General features: G+C 38.8%; 2 protein-coding genes and 1 non-coding gene across 4 annotated transcripts in view; all 3 read right to left on the bottom strand.

Moving 5' to 3' along the window:
- Nucleotides 1–25,060, bottom strand: part of LOC106092522 (uncharacterized) — a 363,841-nt gene that overhangs the window by 51,800 nt on the left and 286,981 nt on the right. The window lies entirely within an intron of this gene.
- On the bottom strand, nucleotides 1,715–1,787 carry Trnak-cuu (transfer RNA lysine (anticodon CUU)). The gene has a single exon. It is a non-coding gene; the product is annotated as a tRNA-Lys (tRNA).
- Nucleotides 21,630–22,208, bottom strand: LOC106092517 (lysozyme 1). The gene has a single exon (XM_013259395.2). The coding sequence runs from the start codon at nucleotides 22,182–22,184 to the stop codon at nucleotides 21,753–21,755; it is 432 nt and encodes a 143-aa protein (XP_013114849.2). The 5' UTR covers nucleotides 22,185–22,208; the 3' UTR covers nucleotides 21,630–21,752.

Below are 25,060 nucleotides of genomic sequence, written 5' to 3'. Positions count from 1 at the left end.
CGCCTCTGACACCAAGGAATAAATTTTTATATCTGCAATTTACTCTATATTTAACCCCAAAATTTTATACCAATTTCGTGTTTTTGGGGTACCCTATGGTGGTAGGAAAAATTTCGCTTATATTGGTGCACCCATCTCCGAGATCTGATGTTTTTGAAAATGGGGGTATGGGGGAGGGCGCAACAATTTCATTATACCCTATAACTTAGTGCATTTGTTAGTAACACCCAGAAGGAAGAGAGATAGACCCATTGATAAGCACACCGATCGACTTAGAATCACTTCTTGATTATTCGTCTGTCTGTCCAGGTTAATTTGTGTACAAAGTACAGGTCGCAGTTTTCATCCGATCGCCTTAAAATTTGGTACAGACATTTTTTTCGGCCTAGAGTCAAAGCCTATTGAATGGAATGGAAAAAATCGGTTCAGATTTGGATATAGCTCCGATTTGCAGTAATATTGCAATAAAATGGTCAATTGTTAACCGATTCTCTCGAAATTTGGCAGGGAATATTTTCTCTTGACTCCCGATGTTACTGGTGAATTTAATGGAAATCGTTTCAGATTTATATATAGCTCCCATATATATATGTTGCCAGATTTTAACTTCTCACAGCAAGCGCATTATTGATCCATCTTGACAAAATTTCGCACAACGCTTTTCTCGACGACTACCGCAATATCTGAGAAGTTTACTCGAAATCGGTTGGATTGATATATATGTTCGGTCGATTTTGAGAAATATTGCAATAAAGTGCTGATTTGTTAATCGATTCTCTTGAAATTTGGCGAGGAGGAGTTTCTTATGACTCTTAATATTAGTGGTGAATTTCGAAGATATCGGTCCAGATTTAGATATAGATGTCATATATGTATATCGTCTAATGTTCACTCCAAGAGCCACTGCAATCGCATTTATTGACCAATTTTGCACAACGCTTTGCTCGACGACTACCGCAATATCTGAGAAGTTTGCTCAAAATCGGTTCAGAATTAGATATAGCTCCCATTTAAATGTTCGTCCGATTTTGAGAAATGTGCAATAAAGTGCTCAATTGTTAATCGATTCTGTCAAAATTCAGCAAGAAGGAATTTCTAATGACTCTGGACATAACTGGTGAATTTCGTAGAAATCGGTCCAGATTTAGATATAGCTGTCATATATGTATATCGTCCGATTTTCACTCCAAGAGCCACTGTAAGTGCATTTTTTGACAAATATTGCCAAAATTGTGCTCAACACTTTCCTCCATGCCTTCCACAATATCTAAGAAGTTTGGCCAAAATCGGTTCAGATTAAGATGTAGCTGTAGCATATATATGTTCGTCAGATTTTGGGTAATTTGCAATAATGTTGTCATTTGTCAACCGTAGTAATTACAGTTTGAACATATTTGCTGGAAATTTGTCTTAAAACATGCGCCAAGGTCCAACAAAATGGATTCAGAATTGGATATAGCTCCCACATTGTATTTATGGGGTAGGTGTAGAGCATAATACAGGCGGCACCGCCCGACTTTTGCCTTTCCTTACTGGTTTTTATGAATATAGGTTTCTTGAAATTTTGTCTTAGAGGAAATTTGCTTGTAAATTTGTCTTTGGAGAAAATTTGCTTGACATTTTTTCTTGTTTTATTCTTTCTAGAAATTATTTTTATAGAAATTAAGCAAAAAGAAATAAAATTTCGCCTAAGTTTTCGAAAAAAAATTCCATGCGCCCAACGTGGGGCTCGAACCCACGACCCTGAGATTAAGAGTCTCATGCTCTACCGACTGAGCTAGCCGGGCATGTTGACAAACCGTAGCTTATAGTGTATCAACATTATTAATAACTCCTAAATGTATGTAGGGAGAACATAGGAAAAGCAAACACAAGGTGATAAAGATTTATGACACTTTAGGCGGCGCCCCCTATAGGTAAAAACAAAGTAAATGAGCGAAATATTCTTATCGTAAAAAGGGCAAAGTCATCGTCATCGTCTTCTACATCTAGGGAGGGTTGTTGCTATTTTTAATATGAAAAGTTAGGAGGTGTATGTGCTACGCTTGTTGGTGGTTGATAATATTTCACTTCACGGGAATTAAAAATAAGTCTGACAATAACAAAAATAGACGACAATATAAGAAAACCGCAACGATGAAAAAACCTCTGATGCTTAGAGGGACGGGTAGGGAGATAGTTGCTTGTAGTATCTAAATGAGACGGATGGTCGATTTTTGTGATAGAGGCTGACATTTTTAACTGACAGCTAACAACATGTCAAAAATCACTGAAGTCTGAAAATACATGCGGTAAAGCAGGCAACAATAACATAAAGAGACGACAACGACATCACTTGCCAGGGTGAGTAAGGCATAATGGCTGTAATGTTCGGCAGGGCCGAAGGCAATATTTGTAGTCGGTAGGTCGTCGTCATCGTCATCATTTGGGATTCGCTGTAGTTGTATTTGTTGGATGCACTTGTGGCTGATGTTGCACATTTTGTTGTTGGTAAAAATGGTTAAAGTCATGCTTTGAAGCTTTTTACAACGCATTTAAAAATTAAAACAACACCGCCTTGGAGGCATACACATAACAACGAAAGAAAATAAAAAAAAAAACACACAAACAAAAGTTTCAAGTTCAGGTAGGTCAGTGTTAACATTACCCTACAACGAAATTGTTTCGTATGTATAAACGGCAAACAGGAGTCATTAAGAAAAAGAAAACAACAGTCCTATCTTTTGTGGTAAGCGCAGAATCAGAATCGAAAATAATTTATCGATAACACTAATAGAGTTAAAGCCTGTCCTAATAGGCCTTTTATACGGCACATCATAATCGTGACCTAACCAACGCAGTCGTTGCATTTTGATACATGTAACTATGCTAACTTCGAAGCCTATATTCTCCATTAACGCAAATCGGTTCATATATTTTACGAAGAATCTTTCTCTCAAACACTCCAAGCACTACCTCGTCTGCTTTCACAATTACCCATGCCTCAGAACCATATAACAGCACAGGTAGTGTGCGTGTCTTGTATAGTGGCATCTTCGTCTGGCGAGAGGTGACCTTGTTTCTAAACTGCCCACTTAATCCAAAGTAGCATCTGTTTGCCAGTATTATTCTTCGCTTTATTTCAAAACTGGTGTCATTCGTTTCGGTTACGGCGGTGCCGAGGTAGATAAAGTTGCTGACTATCTCAAAGTTCCTTAATTCTCTTTATATGATTGGTTGTACATGGCGTTTTTATGTCCAATTACTGCCAGACCCATATTCACTGATTCTGTTTCGATTCTTTCAAAGGCTGCAGTTACTACTTCCAGTGACCGACCTATGATGTCGATGTCATCGGCGAGTAGCATGTGTTCTCTTGTGATAAGTGTGCCATATCTATTCACATCTGCAATTCGTATAATCTTCTTTTGCAGGATATTAAAGAGATCATACGATAAGCTATCTCCTTGTCTGACACCTCGTTTCGATTCCTTCAAAAGTTGTAGTAACTACTTCCGGTGACCGACGTAAGTTGTCCATGTCATCGACATAGGCGAGTTGCATGCGTTCTCTTGTCATCAGTGTCCCATATCTATTCACATCTGCATCTCGTATATTTTCCAGCAGGATATTAAAGAGATTTCACGATAAGGTGCCCCCTTGTATGGAACCTCGTTTGGTATTGAATGGTCCGGAGAGATTCTTTGTTATTCTTACTGAGGAACGTATATCAGCAAGTGTCATCCTGCAGAGTTCTATTAAGTTTCCAGGGATACCAAACTCAGACAGGGCTTGAATTACCTTTGACGTATAGTGCTGTCAAAAGCGGCTTTGTACTCCACAAAGAGATGTTAAGTGTTGATTTGTCCTTCTCAGGTCTTTTCCGAGATTTGGCGCAGTGTGAATATATGGTATATGTTGGATTTACTAGGTTTAAAGCTGCATTGATAGGGCCCAATTATCTCATTGACTTTAGGTTTTAATCTTTCACACAGTATGCTCGAGAGTATATTTTATGTAATGGGGATGAGACTTATTCCCCTGTAGTTGGCACATACCGTCTTGTCTCGTTTTTTCTCTACGAGACATAGTATGTTGAGGTTCCAATCATCGGGTATGCGTTCTTCAAGCCAGATCAACAAGCTGATGCATACGCCTTATCAGCGTGTCGCTTCTGGTGTAAGATCGTTCAGCGGTCAACCCTTCGGCTCCTGCTGCTTTGTTGTTCTTCAGTTGGGCCACAGCTACTTTGACCTCATTCTGACTAGGAGATAAACATTTCATACGATCATCAGACGGGTGCGAACCCTTGCTGCAACAAGCTAATGACCCGAATCTATGTTCGATTCAGGGATTGATCGTACATCTAACTCGCTGGATGAATGCCTTCCATCTATTACAACATGACCAACTAAGCTTCTTGTGTTCCGACTGTTGGACCAAAGATATTTTCCTACACTATCTTTGCATTAAAATCTCCCAGAACGATTTTAATATCATGAACGGGGCAGCGGTCGTATTCTCTTTCTAGGCGCTCATAGAAAATATTTTTGGTCTGCTCGTCCTTGTCTTCCGTCGGGGCCTGGACACAAATAAGGCTGATGTTGAAGAATTTGGATATTATGCGGATTGTGGTTAGCCTCTCGTTCACCGGAATAAAGCAAGGTGTTTCATTCCCCGACTAACCACAAATTCACAGTCAAATTCATGCCTTTTGTTATGGCAGCTTAAGTATAGTTTGCCACTATTTAGGGTTGTTGTGACACCATTCCCGGTCTATCGCATTTCCTGTAAGGCGGTAATATCTGCCTTATACTTGTCCAATACATCCGCCAATGCGTATACTGCCTCTTCTCTATAAAGAGTCAGAACGCTCCAGGTGCAAATCCGCAAATCATGGTCCTTTTTCGTTTGCTTGAGTCGTCAACGTGGGGCCGCCATCCTATGGTGGGTCGTCACCACCATAGTATGGTGGTGGGTATTCCGTTTGTAGTACCTCGGAATATTGATCTAGGACCCCATAAAGTATATATATTCTTGATAGTCTCGATATTCTGAGTCGATCTAGCGATGTCCTTCCGTCTGTCGAAATCACGATAGCGGCCGAACGCGTAAAGCTAGCCGCTTAAAATTTTGCACAGATACTTAATATTGATGTAGGTCGTTGGGGTAGGCAAATGGCCCATTTGGCCATTTGCTATATCTAAATCGGCTCAGATTTGGATATAGCTCCCACATAAACCAATCTCTCGATTTGATTTCTTGAGCCCCTGGAAGCCGCAATTTTTGTCCGACTGGGCTGCAATTTTTGTCCGATTTGGCTGAATTTGCACATAGTTTCTGTTATGACTCTCAACAACTGTGCCAAGTAAGTCCAAATCTGCCAATAACCTGATATATAGCTCCCATATAAACCGATCTCCCGATATGACTTTTTGAGCCCTTATAAGCCGCGATTTTTATCCGATTTAGCTCCCATATAAACCGATCTTCCGATTTGACTTCTTTTTCTGTTATGTTCTGTTATGACTTCCAAAAACTAAGTATGGTCCAAATCGGTCAAGAACCTATTATAGCTCCCATATAAACCGATCTCCCGATTTGACTTTTTGAGGTCTTGTAAGCCGCGATTTTTATCCATTTTGACATAAATTTTGCGTATAGTGTTCTGTTATGACTTTCAACAACTGTAACAAGTACGGTCCAAATCGGTCTATAACCAGATAAAGCTCCCATATTTTAGCACCACCACCATGGATGTGGGTTCCCAAGATTTGGGCCGGCCCTTAACACGCTTTGACTTGTTTTAGTTATTTTGTTTCTCAGAGTAATTTAATTTCACGAGGGTAGGTTACTGGCCTTGCGCCACGCATGGGTTTTGTGAGATCGCACATGTATCCCTGTGTGTCGCGTGCCGTTTGCTCCGAGATCCGACGCTCGTCCCCAGCTGCCCCTAACCTCAGAACAGACGCTGATGTTGGCCATTGGTGACTGATTGCCCGCAGCCGCATTTGCAGGAATTTCACATAAAAACGAAGCTTTCCACCATCCGCAACCTGTGGAAGCGCCCGGTAACTCTCAGCTAAGCTTCTCGTGATAACCATGAATACTACACAAGTCGGGGCTCAAAGTTCCAGCTTGTGTGCTGCTCATAGTTATCCCTTGTCGGCCGGGACGTGTTGATTAGAGCTTTTGCCAAAAACGGTACATGGATTTTTTTCTTCTCTTCACTAATACTATTACAATGACCACGCATCATGATGTGCCATGTAAAGTCCCCATTACGATGAAGGAACCCGGAATGCTGAAAGAGGACGGTAGGGGCACTGTTTCAATGTGGATATCATGGAAGGAAAACTGAGGAAAGATTCAAACTAACTTGTGATGAGATTGATACCAGATAGCTTCTTCAGAATTAATTTTTTTCAAAAGAGTAGATTGGCCGGGTAATAAAGATATTTAAGGACACTGCGATAACGTAGCGCAGAGGTTAGCATGTCCGCCTATGACGCTGAACGCATGGGGTCGAATCCTGGCAGAAACATCGGAAAAATTTTCAGCGTTGGTTATGTCTTCCTAATGCTAGCTACGTTTGTGAGGTACTTTGCCATGTAAAAACTTCTCCCCAAAGAGGTGTCGTTCTGTGGCATGCCGTTCGGACTCGGCTATAAAAAGGAGGTCCCTTACCATTGAGCTTAAAATTGAATCGGACAACACTCATTGATTTGTGGGAAGTTTGCCCCAGCTCCTTAATGGAATGTTAATGGGCAAATTTGCAAGGACACCGCGACTTCGGTCTCCACTGATGAGCCCAATATAAAGACTGTGACGAGATTTGGGGACTACTCATATGAACTTGATATCGTTGATATGACGTTGAGACTCCTTGAAAGTATATGTACTCGACACTTTCAGGCAGCCCCAAACGAAATCCTGGGAAGGGATCTACCACCCTCGAAACTCAGTATTTATGTAGGCAGTATGCCAGTGCAGATGAGGCAGTGCTTGGAGTACTTGAGAGAAAGATGTTTCGTAAAATATATGAATCAGCTTGCGATAATGGAGAATATAGGCGACGTATGAACCACGATCTGTATGACGTCGATAACAAAGTTACACGCATCAAAATACAACGGCTGCGTTGGCTAGGTCATGTTGTCAGAATGAATGAAGAAGCGCCAGCAAAGAAGTCTTTTGAAGGCAAACACGGTGGTACACGCAAACCGGGAAGACCAAAAGCCCGATCGAGGCGCTTGGAACGCTATTCTTCGTTCGGCTAGTGGAACAAACATTCTGTCATAGCCAATTAAAGTAAGTAAGTAAAGTTAGTATGCCGGTGCTTTACTTTGAATTCGAAGGAGGTGAAGTCGAGATAAGCGGCCGAAGTATGGAATCTCTGTTAAGATTCCATGATCATGACAGAACGCTTAAGTGAGCTTCAGGACACGACGACATTCCGGGAAATTGGGCGGGTTCGATCAATCAGACAATGACTTTTTATGACGATTACAGTTGAAATCGCATAATTGAAGACAGCAAAATATTGTATGGAACATTTGTTTCAATTGTCCGATGTTTTCAATTAAGCGAGTTTATATCCCTTAACCGATATATTCAATTACCCGAATTCTACTGTACAAGATCACTTTAATTCAATTTATCAGTAAGCTACAGCTTTTCATTAATCGTGAAGGGTCGACCCTCAAGTTAACGGCAAGTAATGTAGGTTGAAAATAAAAAAAAAACATTCCCATCTTAGTGTAGGGTATTCAAATGAATAGAAACTTTACGCTCGCCTTAGCATTTGACGTTAAAGCCGATATCAATGACAAGCATATGAATAACAGTTGTCACTTGGTAAACAGTACAATTAGTTCCATAAAAATGCATTTACATGACTTTAACATGTTTCTATTCTTCGCTTACTTTCCGCGGAACAATAGAGCCAAGCGCATTATTCTTTCATCAAAGTACTTCAGGTAGTTACTAAACGTCAACTAGCTTGACATCAAGAGGGAATAGACGAAAGTTAAATGAATTTTTCGAAAAAAAAAAAAAAACGCAGTGATATGCAAAAGTTTTTGTTGAATATAACAAATAAATGTGTTCATGAGAATGGTCGGCGAATTGCAACAGTTCTCAGAATATTAGTCAAGTATGGAAGACGAAGATCGAGTAGCCACCTGCATGAGAGTGATGTGTGTGAACAATGACTATCAGTTACTCAGTGGACAAAGTAGAACCAGTGCTCGGGTATTATTCAATACTGGACATGCGACGACTAATAGATTGTTAACGTTTCATATTTCAAGTGAAATGATATGCTTGCACCACAAGAACATGGACACATGTCGATTTCCATGTAAAAACCATCCATCACTTGTGTACATTTAGATTGAAAGCCAGCCGTACAATCAACAGAATGGAACAATGATAGAGAAGGTGTGAAAAAATGTTTGTATAATTTTTAGAAAAAAAATGCGTATTGTTGAAATTAAGAAGAGAAATTGAAGAACAATACTTTACCCCAACCTAAACACTACAGAATCTACACTTCTGTCAACTATAGTAGCTTTAGAAGTGTTAAGGCTAATAGAAAAAGCTTAGTTGTGGCAATATGTTGACAACTAGGTTTCCCTTTTCAAGATGATAAGCTGTGTTATATTAATCTATGAGACAAAGAGTCCCCGAGAAGTCTCTTTATACCATTTGGAAGTTTTATATATGTTGGCTGAAAGCCGGATTGGATTAAATTTTCCAAAAACCATCTCAAAAGAAAATCATTGAGGACATTAACCGAGGATTCAAATAGATGGAGTTATGCCATTGTGTCCTTGTGGCACTTGATCCAACGACATGGAATGCTTTTTAGGATATCTTTCAAACTACTTTTCAGGCGAAACTAAAATATTGCTCGTAAAACAATTTGTGTGATCGCTAGTCATATAAGGAATTTGAAGGTCAGAGATCCGAACTACATGGATCAAACAGAAAGTTCCTCGGATCTTACTTCGGTTCTGTTCTTGATGACATTTATATATGCGGAATCATTACGCTCGTAAGTAAATGATCTGTTACTAGTTACTCTTTCCTCTGTAGAGACCTCTATAGGCTATAAAATCATGAAAAGGACTAAGTTACAATATATTGTACCACGGTAGTGGTGCGTGGTGTCCCATACAACTCGCTGTTCTAATTTTAGCGAAACGGGCTTAAGACCCCACATTAATTTTTAAACATGATATGCTTTTGAGCATATTTGGCGTGGATGTATACAGGAATCTAAAGTCTATTTGAACGATATATAGTTACAATAAACCTGATTCGGTCTCCATTTGGCATGGGAAATCCAACTATCAAGGAAAACTGTATAATGCGCTTTTTGTATACGGAGTTTATTCGAGAGATGAATCCACATGACCTCTGTATCCCAATACATACCCTATTTGGCACGTGTGCCAATGGGTCAATTAGAACCCACTGATCAAAATTTAAGTTAAATTGGACAAAAAATTCCCCTTTCTAGGAGCTTAAGTTGCCAAATGGGAAGTTCGGCTTCATCAATATATAAACCTCTTTGCTTAATAACTAAATTTTTAAGGGTTGTAGCCTGATTTTTAAGGGTTGTAGTCTGATTTGGGAATGTTGGAAATCCAGCGTGTTAGATGTACGATCGATCCGTGGAGCGAAAATCGATTCGGACCATTACCTTGTTGTAGCAGAGGTTCGCATTCGTCATAAAAACGTACGATCTGGCACTGCACATATGCTGGACATGGGGACTGGGCGGAAAGCTTCAAACACAACAGGTGACAACAGCATACTCCGACCGGCTGACGCAATTGTCTGATGAAATCACTGCCTTCCCGATAGTACAAGAGTGCAATGGCAAACCATTGCCCACTCCATGGAAATCGCCGCAACAACTGTACTTGGGTACCAAAAGCCTCCCCCAAGGAACCCAAGGTACGAGCAGGAGTGTCAAAATGCTACTGAAGCCAAGAATGCGGTATACAGGACAACCTTACAGTAAATAGCAACGCGCCAGATGAAGGAGAGGCATCGGAAGAATGGAAGGAGCGAGGAGAAACGTCTTTTGTGCAAGAAAAATAAGCAAATGAAAAGACGTGAGTGTAAGCGAATCGAGACGTTAAGAAGCCAGAATGAAGTCCAAAAATTATACAAAAGAATTAAACATCAAACCGATGGCTTTGGTGTACCAACACACATTCTCCTGCAGAGACAAAGAAAGAAGTTCTGGTAACTGATACAGATAGTGTGCTCAGGAAAGGGAAAAAACATTTTTCCCAGATCATGGTATTCGACGATGGTTACCATGAGTATACCGCAGAACCAATCCCTGAAGATGGTGTAGAATGTATACCATTAAGTGAGAACGTAGCAATAACCCGGCTGAAAAACAATAACGCAGCAGGAGCCGATGGTTTACCGGCTGAACTGTTTAAGACTGAAGGCGACATGCTCCGTCTGCTCAATCTGGCTGGAAGAACGCATACCCGATGCTTGAAACCTCAGCATACTCTACACAAGAAAGGGGAAAGCACAGTATGTGCCAACTACAGAGGAATAAGTCTCCTCCCCACCGCTTACAAGATACTCTCGGGCATACTGAGTGAAAGATTAAAACCTAAAGTCAATGAGATAATTGGGTCCCATCAATGCGGCCTTAGATCTGGTAAATCCACGCTGGACCAGATATTCTCACTGCGTCAAATCCTGGAAGAGACCAGAGAATAACAAATCAACACCTATCATCTCTTTGTTGACTACAAAGACGCTTTCGATAGCTCTATACGTTGAAAGGTATTTCAGGCCATGCTTGAGTTTGGTATCACTGCAAAACAATTAAGACTCGGCAGGATGACTATACACATTTCTCAGTAAAAATAGGAAAGAATCTCCACACATCGCATACACGATACTATCGAGCATGAAAAGAGCTTCGCTTCTGCGAGGAAACTCATTTGTTTGGTTTTTCTGATTTTTCTGATTTTTTTTGCCTTTTAACACAACAACAACAATTCATATCTCTTGTGCAGTAAAGTAGAACAACAAAAGTGCAAAGGTATTTTAAACAGGGAAATGACGCATAAGTGTTTCATACCTAATTGATGCTTATTACGTATGTATGCTGTGTATTGTTTGCAATAACGATGAGGCTTTTTACCGTCATAGAACGCATGTCCGCTGTCCGTGCTAAAATTTTTTACGAATAACTTGTGCAATTAACAATAAGAATAGCGTGGGTATGTGACCGCTTTTCTTTTCTCATTTTCTTTCAAAGAATCTTTTGCAGTTTATTATACCCACCACCATAGGATAGGGTATATTCATTAAGTCATTCCATTTGCAACACATCGAAATATCCATTTCCGACCCTACAAAGTATATATATAATTCTGATCGACGTAACATTCTAAGACGATTTAGCGATGTTCGTGTACCTGTAAGTCAGTTGAAGTCAGTCTTTAAAAATTGAGATGAAATTTTTCACAGACTCGTATTTCTTCTACAATGAGCCAAACCGGGCTATATACGGATATAGCTCCATATACCGATCTGGCGATTTTGGGTCTTAAGCCCGTAAAAGCTGCATTTTTCGTCCGATTTCACTGAAATTTGAAACAAGAAGTTGCATTGGGTTGGCCAAAAAGTAATTGCGGATTTTTCATATAGTCGGCGTTGACAAATTTTTTCACAGCTTGTGACTCTGTAATTGCATTCTTTCTTCTGTCAGTTATCAGCTGTTACTTTTAGCTTGCTTTAGAAAAAAAGTGTAAAAGAAAGTATATTTGATTAAAGTTCATTCTAAGTTTTATTAAAAATGCATTTACTTTCTTTTAAAAAATCCGCAATTACTTTTTGGGAAACCCAATATTAGGGGCCCGATGTTCAAACGGAATGTGGCTCATATGGGCCATATTAACATATGGCTGGTTTAGGGTCTTAAGCCCGTTATAGGCGCATTTATTATCCGTTTTAGTGTTGTAAGCCTTCCGACAATCGCTGCCATATGGACCGATTTGACGATTAAAAGTCTAAAGGCCATAAAAGCTACAATTATTACCCGATTTTGCTGAAATGTAAAATAGTGAGTTGATAAAGCCTCCCGATATCCAACTTAAATATGGATCAGATCGGTCCGAATTTTAGATGTTGCCGTCATATGGATAAATCTACCATTTAAGGGCCTTAAGCCTATAAAAGCTGCATTTATTACCCGATTTCGCTGGAATTTGACACGGTGACTTATGTTACGGCTCCCGCCAACGTACCAGCACATGGTCCAGATCAGACTATATTTAGATATAACAGCCATATAGATCGATCTTCCAATTTAGGGTCTTAATACCACAAAAAGCGGATTTGCTGCCAGATTTCGCTGAAACTGTGACTTGTATAAGAGTTCTAGGGACCTAAATCAAATATGATTCAGACCAGCCCCCAATTGCATATTACTATGGATATGGTAGTGGAGTTGTTATAGAAGAAGATGGTTATTTTACCCATGGTGGTGGGTATCTGAAGGCAAGGCCGAACTTAGGGAGTTCTTGCTTGTATATTTTCACAAACCCTTCATAAATTAAGCAGTAGTAATTTTCAGCAAACAACAGACTTTTCAGCAGTCAGGCTGCTATGCTAAAATTGAAAAATAGCAGAACTTATGAAAATAGCAGAACTACTAACAGTTAGCAGACAGTGTTTGCTATTTTCAACAGACTTTATTCTATGAGTGTAGGAAATTAATTTGGGGAAACAGGATCGAAAATATGGCATATCGAGGGACCTAAACACAGCTATCTGTCAGTTTTGCATACCTATATATATTAGATTTCCCAGAGTAGTCCAAAGTGCAAGTACTCATACTTTTCTAGGTTCAACAGTTCATAGTACGAATGTTTCGATAACTCGGTAAATTTTTGTAAACAATTATAAAAAAATCATCAAAATTCCGATTTGATTCACTTGTTTTTTGTTTTTTTATTTTTTTGTTGTTTTATTACCAAAACTGTCTTTTAACTGTTGACAACTGAAATTGACGAAATGTTGGTGTCATTAACCATTTATGGTCTACATTGGGATATATTGTCTTGTGTTTGCTTTTCTCTCTGAGATTATGAAAATCAATTAAATTTTATATCAAAATAGATTTAAATTCACCATTGTCAGCTGCGTTGCTGCAATCAATGGAGCAATAATCGGCGGCTTGCCGCACCACTGATGTTGCAGCAGCAGCATTCAACGCCAACGTATATTGATTGCAGCACAGGAAAATGTCTTTTCACTAATTATTTGCCACAACGGGCTAAACAAAATAACTCTCAGTAAAGGAAAATCTTTAGTGCTCAAGATCGTGGAGGGGGCAAAAAAAAAAAACAAAAAATGGTGATAAGACCACACACCATACAACACTTTGAAATGACAAACGCATTTCAGATAGGTAAATGCATGCATGACTGGATGGAGATTTAGTTAGTGGCTTGCCGGCTTACATCCCAATCTCACCTACAAACATAGTATCCAAATGGGGTACCAGTTTTTGGCTGGCTACAATTAACTTGAATAGCCGACAACTGGTTGCAGAGGACAACAAGGCATTATTGAGTAGTCATTTCGAGCTTTATAATGCCTCTTGCCGCATGACATGTGGCAATATCATTTCAACAGCTCCAAAGAAATGACAAAAAGCCAACTTGGGCCCGTTTTTCAATTAATAAAATGACATGTTGTTTTTGTTGTTGTCTGAGTAACGCTTGAGCAAGTGCCCACAAATTTCACTTTTCCATGGCAGCAATATCGTCATGTCTTATTATGTGATGGACTATTTGGGCTATTTCAAAATCCAAATGTTTGCAATACTTGCGAATGCTGCAAATCCTCATCCAGTTGGATACCTTTTGCAATTCATTTATCTGGTTTGGTTGTTGTTTAAGTTTCAGGTACGCATGCGCCCTGCAACTATGTACTCATAAAGACATGCCTGACTGGAACCAAGTGTTTCTGGGTCTTATTATGTTTGTTGTTAGTATCCATGCTATCTCTGAGTACATCAAGTACTCATGGTTTACGAGCTACATTCTGGATAACAGCCCAAAAGCTTTTTGTAGGTAATATTTTCCCCTAGCCCTCTCATAATTTTCAAAAGTGTTTGAGAAGTGTGTGGTAATTGAATTCACCTTAGGAAATACTATGGGGAATGTGTAACAAAGAGGTTATGTAGTAGGATTTTGTTTGTATAGGAAAACTCTATGATATGAATGAAGTACGATATGAATGAAGCAGTGAAAAAGGGAAGTAAAACTCGTTAGGCCTTCAATTATGCTTAATTTTATGCAAAAAAAAAAACAAGTAAAAGCGTGCTAAGTTCGGCCGGGCCGAGAAGTCAAATCGGGAGATCGGTTTATATGAAAGCTATATCAGGTTCTTGACTGGGTTGGACTTTGTTTGGCACAGATGTTGGAAGTAATAATAAAACACTGTGTGCAAAACTACAGCCAAATCGTACAGAACTAGCGGCTTCCTGGGGCTCAAGAAGTCAAATCGGAAGATCGGCTTATATGTGAGCTATATCAGGTTCTTGATCGATTTGGACTTTACTTGGCGCAGATGTTGGAAGTAATAAAAAAACACTGTGTGCAAAATTTCAGCCAAATCGGACAAAAATTGCGGTTCCCAGGGGCTTAAGAAGTAAAATAGAGAGATCGGTTTATATGGGAACTATAGCAGGTTCTTGACAGATTTAAATGGTACTTAGCATAGTTGTTGGAAGTCATAACAACACGCTACATGCAAAATTTCAGCCAAATCGAACAAAAATTGCGGCTTGCAAGTGCTCAAGAAATTAAATCGGGAGATCGGTTTATATGGGAGCTATATCAGGTTCTTGACCGATTTGAACTTTTACTTGGCGCAGATGTTGGAATTAATAACAAAACACTGTGTGCAAAATTTCAGCCAAATAGTACAAAAATTGTGACTTGTAAGGGCTCAAGAAGTCAGATCGGGGAGATCGGTTTATATGGGAGCTATATCAGGTTATAGACCGATTTAAACGGTACTTAGCATAGTTGTTTGAAATCATAACAGAACACTGTATGCACAATTTCAGCCAAATAGGACAAAAATTGCGGCTTCCGGGGGCTTAAGAAGTCAAATCGGGAGATCGATTTGTATGGAAGCTATATCAGGTTCTTGACCGATTTGAAGTTTACTCGGACAAAAATTGCGGCTCGTAAGGGCTCAAGAAGTCAAATCGGGAGATCGGTTTTTATGGGAGCTATATCAGGTTATAGACCGACTTGGACCGTACTGGGCAGGGTTGTTGGAAATCATAACAGAGCTCAACATACAAAATTTCAGCCAAGTTGGACAAAAATTGGGGCTACCAGGGGCTGAAGAAGTCAAATCGGAAGATCAGTTTATATGGGGGCTATATCAGGTTACAGACCGATTTGAACCGTACTGGGCAGTGTTGTTGGAAGTCATAATAGAACACAACATACAAAATTTCAAACAAGTCGGATAAAAATTACGGCTTCCAGGGGCTCAAGAAGTCAAATCGGAAGATCTGTTTATATGGGAGCTATAACAAAATCTGAACCGGTATGGCCCATTTGCCATACCGTTTGTAACACCTCGAAATGTGTGTCTAAGACCCCATAAAGTATATATATTCGTGATCGTCATGACATTTAAGTCGATCCATGTCCGTCCGTCTGTCTGTCGAAAGCACGCTTAATTTCGAAGGAGTAAAGTTAGGCGCTTGAAATTTTGCACAAATACTTCGTATTAGTAAAGGACGGTTGAAATTGTAAATGGGCCATTTTGGTCCATATTTTGGTATAGCTGCATAGGAGGCCAACGTTAGCATATCCGCCTAAGACGCTGAACGCCTGGGTTTGAATCCTGGCGAAACCATTAGAAACAAAAAATTTTCAGCGGTGATTTTCCCCTCCTAATGCTGGCAACATTTGTGAGGTACTATGCCATGTAAAACTTCTCTCCAAAGAGGTGTCGCACTGCGGCACGCCGTTCGGACTCGGCTATAAAAAAGGAGGCCTCTTATAATTGAGCTTAAAACTTAAATCGGACTGCACTCATTGATATGTGAGAAGTTTGCCCCTATTCCATAGTGGAATGTTCATGGGCAAAATTTGCAATTTTGCCATATAAACCGATCTTGGATCTTGACTTCTTCTTCTTCGCAATTCCTATCCGATATGGCTAAAATTTTGCACGTGGTGTTTCGGTATCACTTCTAACAGCTGTGCCAAACTGCCATATAAACCGATCTCCCGATAAGAGTTCTTGAGCTCCTAGAGGACGCAAGCTTTATCTGATTTGGCTGGAATTTTTGCAAATATCGTTGAGGAATGACTTCCAATAACTGTGCCAAGTATGGTCTAAATCAGTCCACAACCTGATATAGCTGCCATATAAACCGATCTCTCGATAAGACTTCTTGAGCTCCTAGAGGGCGCAAGTTTTATCCGATTTGGCAGAAATTTTGCATTTATCGTTGAGAAATGACTTCCAATAACTGCGCAAAGTATGGTCTAAATCAGTCCATAACCTAATAAAGCTGCCATATAAACCGATCTCCCGGTTAGACTTCTTGAGCTCCTAGAGGGCGCAAGTTTTTCCGATTTGGCTGAAATTTTGCAAATATGGTTGAGAAATGACTTCCAATAGCTGTGCCAAGTATGGTCTTAATCAATCCAAAACCTGATATAACTGCCATATAAACCGATCTCCCGATTAGACTTCACACTTTAACCTGATATAGCCGCCATATAAACCAATCTCCCGATTAGACTTCTTTAGCTTCAAGAGGGCGCAATTCTTATCCAATGTTTTGGTATAACTTTTAACAAATGTGCCAAGAATGGTCTAAATCGGTTGATACCCCGATATAGTTGTCATATAATCCGATTTTTTGCACTCTGAGCCACTAGAGGGCGCAATTTTTACTCGATTTGCCTGAAATTTTGGAGGTGGTATTTTTCTATGACTTCTAACAGTCATGATGTAGCTCATTTACAGTGGCACAGATATGTCTACATACCTATTCATAAACAGCAGTAACGTTAACTGACAGTAACGTAGTTAGAATAAGATTTTACATTAAAAATTTTAATAAATTTTTGTATTGCGAACCCTGTTAAACAAATTTATCAAGAATAGACATTTGGCGGACAAACTTTTTTCTACAAAAATTTCGTTTTGTAAAATGCCTTTTTTGAGAAGGGTATGTAGACTTTTCTGTGCCACTGTATTTTATATATATTATAAATAAGTCATTCAAAGAACTTCACAAATGCGATCCATGGTGATGGGTTGCAAAGATTCGGCCCGCCCGAGCTAAGCACGCTTTTACTTGTTATTAAATAAATTTAACTAAATATGTATAGTAATTTGTTGATCGTGTTGTGATGTTTACCACTCCAACACCAAAACTTGTCTTAAAAAGAAAACCATAAAAAGCCATTGGATTTGTTTCACAAAAATATGTAATGAAAACAATTCATTGGAGTTTGCTTCACAAAAAACTTTTGCCAAACAATAGATATCTGGCATGTAGATGCCGATGTCCATCCTAAATGGTCGTTATTCAAATGGCCAATACCACTTGGAAAATGTGTCGTGAGATTGCATCAAATGATGGATAAGAAAATTGGTTTGTTTTTTCTTCTATTTAATTATAGATCACTTATTATGGCAAGGTATTGCTCAAATGCCATTGGTGTGTTTTTTTTGCCACTTTCAATAGAGGTGTTTGCACAGTGAGATTCAAATATTTAATGCAATAAAATGTTATCAAATGGTGCAATGCCAATTATTGATTCGATTATTTTTACAACTCTTCAACATAGAATTGGGGGTATATTTATATCGTCATTTTGTTTGCAATATATCAAAATATTCATTTCTTGACCGTACACCCAGAAAAATTTGTCTACTGATATCAGCAAATACTGTCTGCTGACATTAAATTAGTGGCAGTCCTTTATAGACTCACTTAGACAATTGTAAGTCCATTGTAGCGATAGACCAAGGCTTCTGGCGGGAATCGAACCCACGACCCCTGCACTGGTAATCCAAGCACGCTACCAACTCGGCTACCGGGGTTATATAAAAGTTTTTATAATATTAATGATGTTTTTGAGCTATCTTTAACTTTTAACCATTTGAAAACAGCAGAAAATTACTGCTGTCCCATTTTCAGCAGACTTTCTGCTGTTACAGCAAACATTTTTGTTGTTTTTACTTAAAAATTTCTCTGAGTGTAGTAAAATTCTATGATGATCTAACGATTTTCATGTGTCCGTCCGTTGTAATTTGGATGCTGTCCGATTCAAGTTCAAGCTCAACGGAAAGGCACCTCTGCTTTATAGCCGAGTCCGAACGGTGTGCCACAGTGCGAAAACTGTTTGGGGAGAAGTTTTACCATGACATAGTAACTCACAAATCTCGCCAGCATTAGATGGGGATACACCCATAGGAAAAAGTCTGCTGAAAATAGTAAACACTGTATGCTAATTGTTAGTAGTTAATTTTGGTGCAAATACAGCAATAGTTCTGCTACTAGCAGTAGTACAGTGTGGTAGCAGAACTACTGCTACTATAGCAGTAGTTCTGCTACCACAGCAGCTGTAGTGGTAGCACTGAAATAGCAGTAGTTCTGCAATTTCAGAACAACAGGCTTACTGCTGAAAAGTTTGTTGTTTGCTGAAAAATACTGCTGTTGAATTTATGATGGGTTTTTTAGAAGAAATAAAATAAAAGAAGATTTTGAAAAGAATATGGGGAAAAAAGGTTGCGGTCACACACCCACACTGCACAAAAAAGGATAAACTTTTGTTGTTGTTTTTAATTGCACACAATATTTGTAAAAGTGTTTTGAGAACAGACAGTTCTTGGCTTTTATGACATAGTAAAAAGGATAATCGTTATTGCAAACAACATACAGCATACAGGCGTCATGAGCATCAGGTAGATATGAGGAACTTGTGCGGCATTTCCCTGTTTAAAATACCTTCGTACTGTTGTTACAGAGAAACCAAACAATGGGTAGGCAGACTGCATGTGTCTCAGTGGCTTTTTACATTCCATACGGCTTTTTATCATCTCTTAATGATATAAGCAAGAATGAGCTATAAATCCAGAAGCCACAACAGTGTGGGGATTAGCAGAAAAATAAAATTGACGAGAGATTTTTCCACCACCTTCATACCAATGGCTCCAATGGCTATGTGTACAAGGATTTGTTGATCATTTAATTTCCTTTCAATAATATTCCAACAATCTTCTCTTCTCTTCCGCGGTTGTATCCCCTTACTAATGTTGGTTACATATATGAGGTATCCTACAATGTTAAAACTTCTATACCAAGTGGTTTCGCTATGCGACTCGCCGTTTGGACTCGGCAAAAAAAAGGAGGTCTCTTATCATTGAGTTTTAACTTAAATCGGACTGTACTCATTGATACAGGGAGTATCCCCTGTTCCTTAATAGAATGTTCATGGGAAATTTAGTTAGTGATACCACAAAGTAGCGACAGACCAGGGGCTCAATTCTCTTATATGAAAACATGAAATGAAAAAATATTTAAATTTTTATTTTCATATTAAAACATGCAGTTTTTATAGAAAGAGAATTGAGCGGTAGTCGAACCCACAACCCTGTGCGCCCTCGGCTACCGGTGTGCTCAACCACGGAAAGGAAACTACCACTGAACATTTTTTCTGATGTTTTCGCCAGTATTCGAACCCAGGCCCTCAGCGTCATAGGTGGACATGCTTGCTTCTGCGGATCGGTAAAGTTTTAACGTTTTTCAACAACTTTTTTTTTGGTCATTTATTCTATATTGCTTTAGGATGCATAGTAGTATACATCATTAATCCAATATTCACATAAATTTCTTTTATTTTAGAAAACAATATTTTCATTTCATCAATGAATTCCGTTTCATTCATTTAATGAAACCATTAATAATTTTTTTTTTGTATTTATGAATATTTTCAATGAATTAATGAAAACACACTAATAAAACGCGTTCATGACACGATGAAGCATTTTCCTTTCAGTGTAAGAGCAGTGGATTGTACCAGGTCCGTCAAATTAACATAAAGCTCCCTATAGGCCGAATTGTCGTTTTAGGATCCTTCGCCCAGTATAGGTGCATTTTTATTTCTCAATTTCGGTGAAATTTGGAACAGAGGGTAACACTTTCTTTTTTTTCGTTACCAACACGCAGGGGATGTCCACTATGTATGCAGGGCATTGCATTGGCAATTATAAAAGTTAAGGATTGGATTGGATTGATATTCGTCTTAAACTTCTGATCGTCGACGTTGGCAAGTCTTGTATTCCGGGTGAATATACTAATGTCTGGAATAAGAAGACGGATATCCTCGGAACAGGAGTCACATTTCGACGATATTGTTGCCGTATAAACCGATCTCCCGATTTGACTTCTTGAGGGCACAATTCTTATCTGATTTCCCTGAAATTTTCCACGTGGTGTTCTATGACAACTGCGCCAAGAATGGTTCAATGCAGTTCATAACTTGATATAGCATATTAACCGATCTCCCGATTTGATTTTTTTAGTCTCTAGTGAGCGCAATTTTTATCCGATTGGGCTAAAATTGTGCATGTGGTGATTCGTTACGACATCCAACAACTGTGACCGGTTTGGTCTAAATCAATCTTTAGCTTGATATAGTTGCCATGTAAACCGATCTCCCCACTTAACTAATTAAGCCTCTAAACGACGAAATTCTTATTTGATATATCAGAAATTTCACATGAGATGCTGAGTTTTAACTTTCAATAAATGTGCCATGAATGGTTCGAATCGGTTTATAACCACATATAGCTGCGGACCTTGACGTCATGAGCCACAAGAGGGCGCAATTCTTACCCGATGTGGCTCAAATTTCCCTAGAGGCATTTTTTGTCTTCCAATTACTGTGCCAACAATGGTTTAAATCGGTTAATAACCTCATATAGCTGTCATATAAGCCGATCTCCTGATATAACTTCTTGAGCCCCCTTCAGCATGAGGTGTTTTGTTTTGACTTTCAATAACTGTGACAAAAAAGGTCTAAATCGGTTCATAACCTAATATAGCTGCCATACAAGCCGATCTAGTATCTTGACTTATTGAGCCTCTAGAGGTCAGAATTTTGATTCGATTTGGCTGAAATTTCAAAATGTGATTTGTTTTGATTTCCAGCAACAGTGTCAAGTGGGGCCTAAATCAGTTCATAACTTGATATAGCTGCCCTATACTTCTTGAGCCTCTAGGTGTCGGAATTATTTAGCTGACAAAGTGGTATTTTTTAATAACTTCTAATAGCCACGACAAGTACGGTCCATCTGCATCTGTAGATATATCTATCATAGTGAAGGGAATATAAAATTTAGCCTGCAATTCCAAACTATGCAATTTCTATATATTACAGCCATGTCAGTCGTTTCGTCAATTTGACTACAGAGGTCCTAATGCGATAAGTAATTTGAACTTCAACAAATCGTCATTTGTTGAAGTTCTAACTTATCACATCCTCTATATATACACTATTTTATTCCTTTAGAACTTCCTTCCATAAAAATTATATTCCTTCAAGGTTAGTTTGTTAGTTTTATTATTTACTTTTCTATTCTGTCTACAATTACTTCAATCATTTACACAAATCTTCAATCATTTGTTATTTAATGCTCTTCATATGGTTTCTCCTTTCGAATCATTTAAAACAATCATCAATACTGGGCAAGGCACGATTACAATGTTTTCTCCAAGCCATCCAAGCGCCCCAGCCTTGTTGGGCTTTAATTTTACGTGCACATGTCACCGACTTCCTAATATTATCACTTAACAATTCATTACAGCCCACTTTGCATTGATTGTGGGACTGTCCAGAGTTGGGTTTACACCAATATTTGCTGTTAATTTGAAAAATTCCATAATCCTTGGAACCATTTGCATTGGTGGGTCCTACTGCTTCAGTACGAAATGAGGATTCGTATTTAGCCACACAAGTCCATTGGGCCAATTCCGATTTCGGTGCACCCATGGCATGCATTTCTCTAGCCAAAGAGCAGCGATTATAAGTTTTACCCCATATACAGGATATCAAAGTCAAGACGACAATAAGGTTAAAAATTATGGAGCGCATATTGTTCACTGGCGATTTCAACAATTGCAGATAAACTGATGACTTGAGAGCAATGATTGCAATTTATATAAAGCACAATGATGAGATATTGGGAAGTAACCTCGATATGCGGTGATTTTTTTTTGGTCTTTACTATGGTATGGCGGATATACTAACTCTTTTGTATCGTTGAATATATTTGGAAGTTTTGTTCTAAAAGCCTCATCATACATCAGGTGGTTATCTCCTTACTAATGCTGGCTACATTTGTGAGGAATCCTGGCATGTAAAATCGTCTCTACCAAGTGGTCTGGCTATGCGGCGCGCCGTTCGGACTCGGCATAAAAAAGGAAGGCCCTTATCATTGAGCTTAAGTTTTAACCGGACTGCACTCATTGATATGAGAGAAGTATCCTCTGTTCCTTAATGGAATGTTCAGGTGAAATTTAGTTAGTTTAGTAAAAGCCTCAGAGTATATATGTATGTCCTCCATAGCTTTGACATTCAATGTGTATCTGACTATGTTCTTTCACATTTTGAAACTAATGGAGCTCTGGAATCTTCCGAACTTATTAAGTCATACAATCCAATTGTTGTACAATAAAATATCAGTAATGAAATTCGGTAGTCTGTATTGACTTCGAATATCCTTTCTATTTTGTTATACCTCTGTCATATTTAATCTAAAGATATTGCTTTCAAATGTAAAAAAAAAACATATGTGACATAGAGTATGCATAAGATTCGGCCCGACCAATCATTTTGCCTATGAACTTTTTTCGCTAAAATTGATAACAATATACATGAGAAATCTTAAGCAGAGTAATGTTAAGTATTGCATAAATATATTTCTTTGCTCTTGATAAATAAATCGAAAGATACATTCATATGATTGCGTCCTAGACACTAATAAAACTTGGGGGAATTTTTGTAAAGTGAGGGATTTTTTTAATATGTATTTGAAATCAAAACACATCATGGGGTGAATCATCAAAATCTTTTTTAAAGCATCAATCAAATGGAATGAATGAAATAAAAAAGCTAGAAAAACTTGGGGTCTACAACAAAATAAAGTTCAAAATGGATTAATAATAAGCCTTTTATAGGCCCAAGACCTCAAATTCATGGATAGATCTATATGATAGCTACTAGCCGAACCGGGCCCGCTTTGCTGAGACTTCTTTCACTCTCTTATATCTTTTTAGGATGGGGACACTTCGCCCTGAATGTGGATATCGAATTCGTGTCACTGTAGCCTGTGTCCGACTATGACGCTGAGCGTCTGCGTTCGAATCCTGGCGTGTACATAGGACAAAATGTAGGGCGGTGGTTATCCCCTCTTAATGCTGGCGCCATTTACAAGGTATCATGCTAATTCCCGAAAATCAATACATTTCTACCCCCAAATAACTTTTATATATTTGGGGGGTATTTTGGGATGGACACGGCTCTTCAATTGATTATCAAATTCGTTTCTTTAGCTCTTTTGTTTGAGCTCAATATTGTCGTGATTGGTATATATATCCATATTGCGGATTTTGGGTGGCTCCCGAGGCACCCGACCCAAACAATAGAACTGCTAGCTAGACTGCTAGCTACTTAGACCCAAATTTTAATACCAAATTAGTTTTCTGGTCTCCAATACCTTTCATTTGATATGCATATTGTGCCTATCGGTTCACTTTTGGTTTTGGGTGGCGTTTTTGTGGTAAGGGGGAGGGCCCGCCTCCACCCGATATCTACAAATTATATAGCCTATATTGCCTTCCAGACAAACGTACACAATCTATGAACATTTTAAGATAATCGGCTCAGCCAAGTATCATATAGTCATAATGGGTCTAATGGCGTTTTTGAGGGGTGGCGTGACCCCCTATACTTCGATCTGATTTTGTATGCCAGATTCAAAATCTACACCCGAATATCTTTCATTTGAGCCCCATATTGAAATGAACGTCCAATATGTCTGTTTGGGTAGTTTTGGTGTTGGGGCAGCCCGATGGCTACTTAGACTCAAATTTTAATACCATATTCGTATTCTACTCTCCAATAAATTTCGTTTGATACTTATTTGGTCCCAATCGGTCCACTTTTGATTTTTGGTTATTTTTTTTTTTGCATAAGGGGGGACCCTCCTCCCTCCGATACCGAAAAATTATATAGCCTATGTTTCCTTCCTTCCTTCCTACACAATATGCGAAAATTTCGAGAAAATCGGTTTAGCCGTTTTTCAGTCTATACGGAACAAACGAACCGAGTCCCATATATCATTGATTGGCTAATGTTCTCATTTTGGGCGTTTACGTGGGGGTGGGATGACCCCCTATACATCGACATGAATTTGCATGTCAGATTCGCTATTTACTCCCGCATACTTTTCATACCCATATTTTCCTTATGGTCCACTTTTGACATGAGTAGTGTTTTTGGAGTAACGGTGGAGGGTCCGCCCCCTTCCGTTATAAATAAATTATAAAGCCTATTCCTATTTCCTGATTCCCGAATAACTTTCATTTGAGTCCCATATTGTCATGATCGCCAAATAAACCTATTTTAAGGGGTTTTGTGGCTGGGGCGGATCCCAGATACTTGGACCCAATTCTAAATATGAAATTCGTAATCTACTCTTGAATACCTTTGATTTGAGTCCCATATTGTTTCGATTCGAGACTCTGTCAACTTAGCCCGCCATGTTAAGAGGGCACATGGGTGGAAGGCCTGGTCTGTATGGTCATCACTTGCAGTGGCATGTTGCAGTGACATACTCAAGATTAACTAAATAAGCTTCGGGAAAGCAATCAACCGTCTTACCATTTATTTGTTACACTATTTGAAATTTAATATATCATTGTGTTCTTTGCTGTATAAATAAATCATAACTTGTGATTCTTAATTTT

This window comes from Stomoxys calcitrans, chromosome 5 (genome assembly GCF_963082655.1).
Source record: "Stomoxys calcitrans chromosome 5, idStoCalc2.1, whole genome shotgun sequence".
Lineage (NCBI taxonomy): Eukaryota > Metazoa > Arthropoda > Insecta > Diptera > Muscidae > Stomoxys > Stomoxys calcitrans.
The sequence above is the reverse complement of the archived record's forward strand: the minus strand, read 5'-3'. Positions and strand labels throughout refer to the sequence as shown.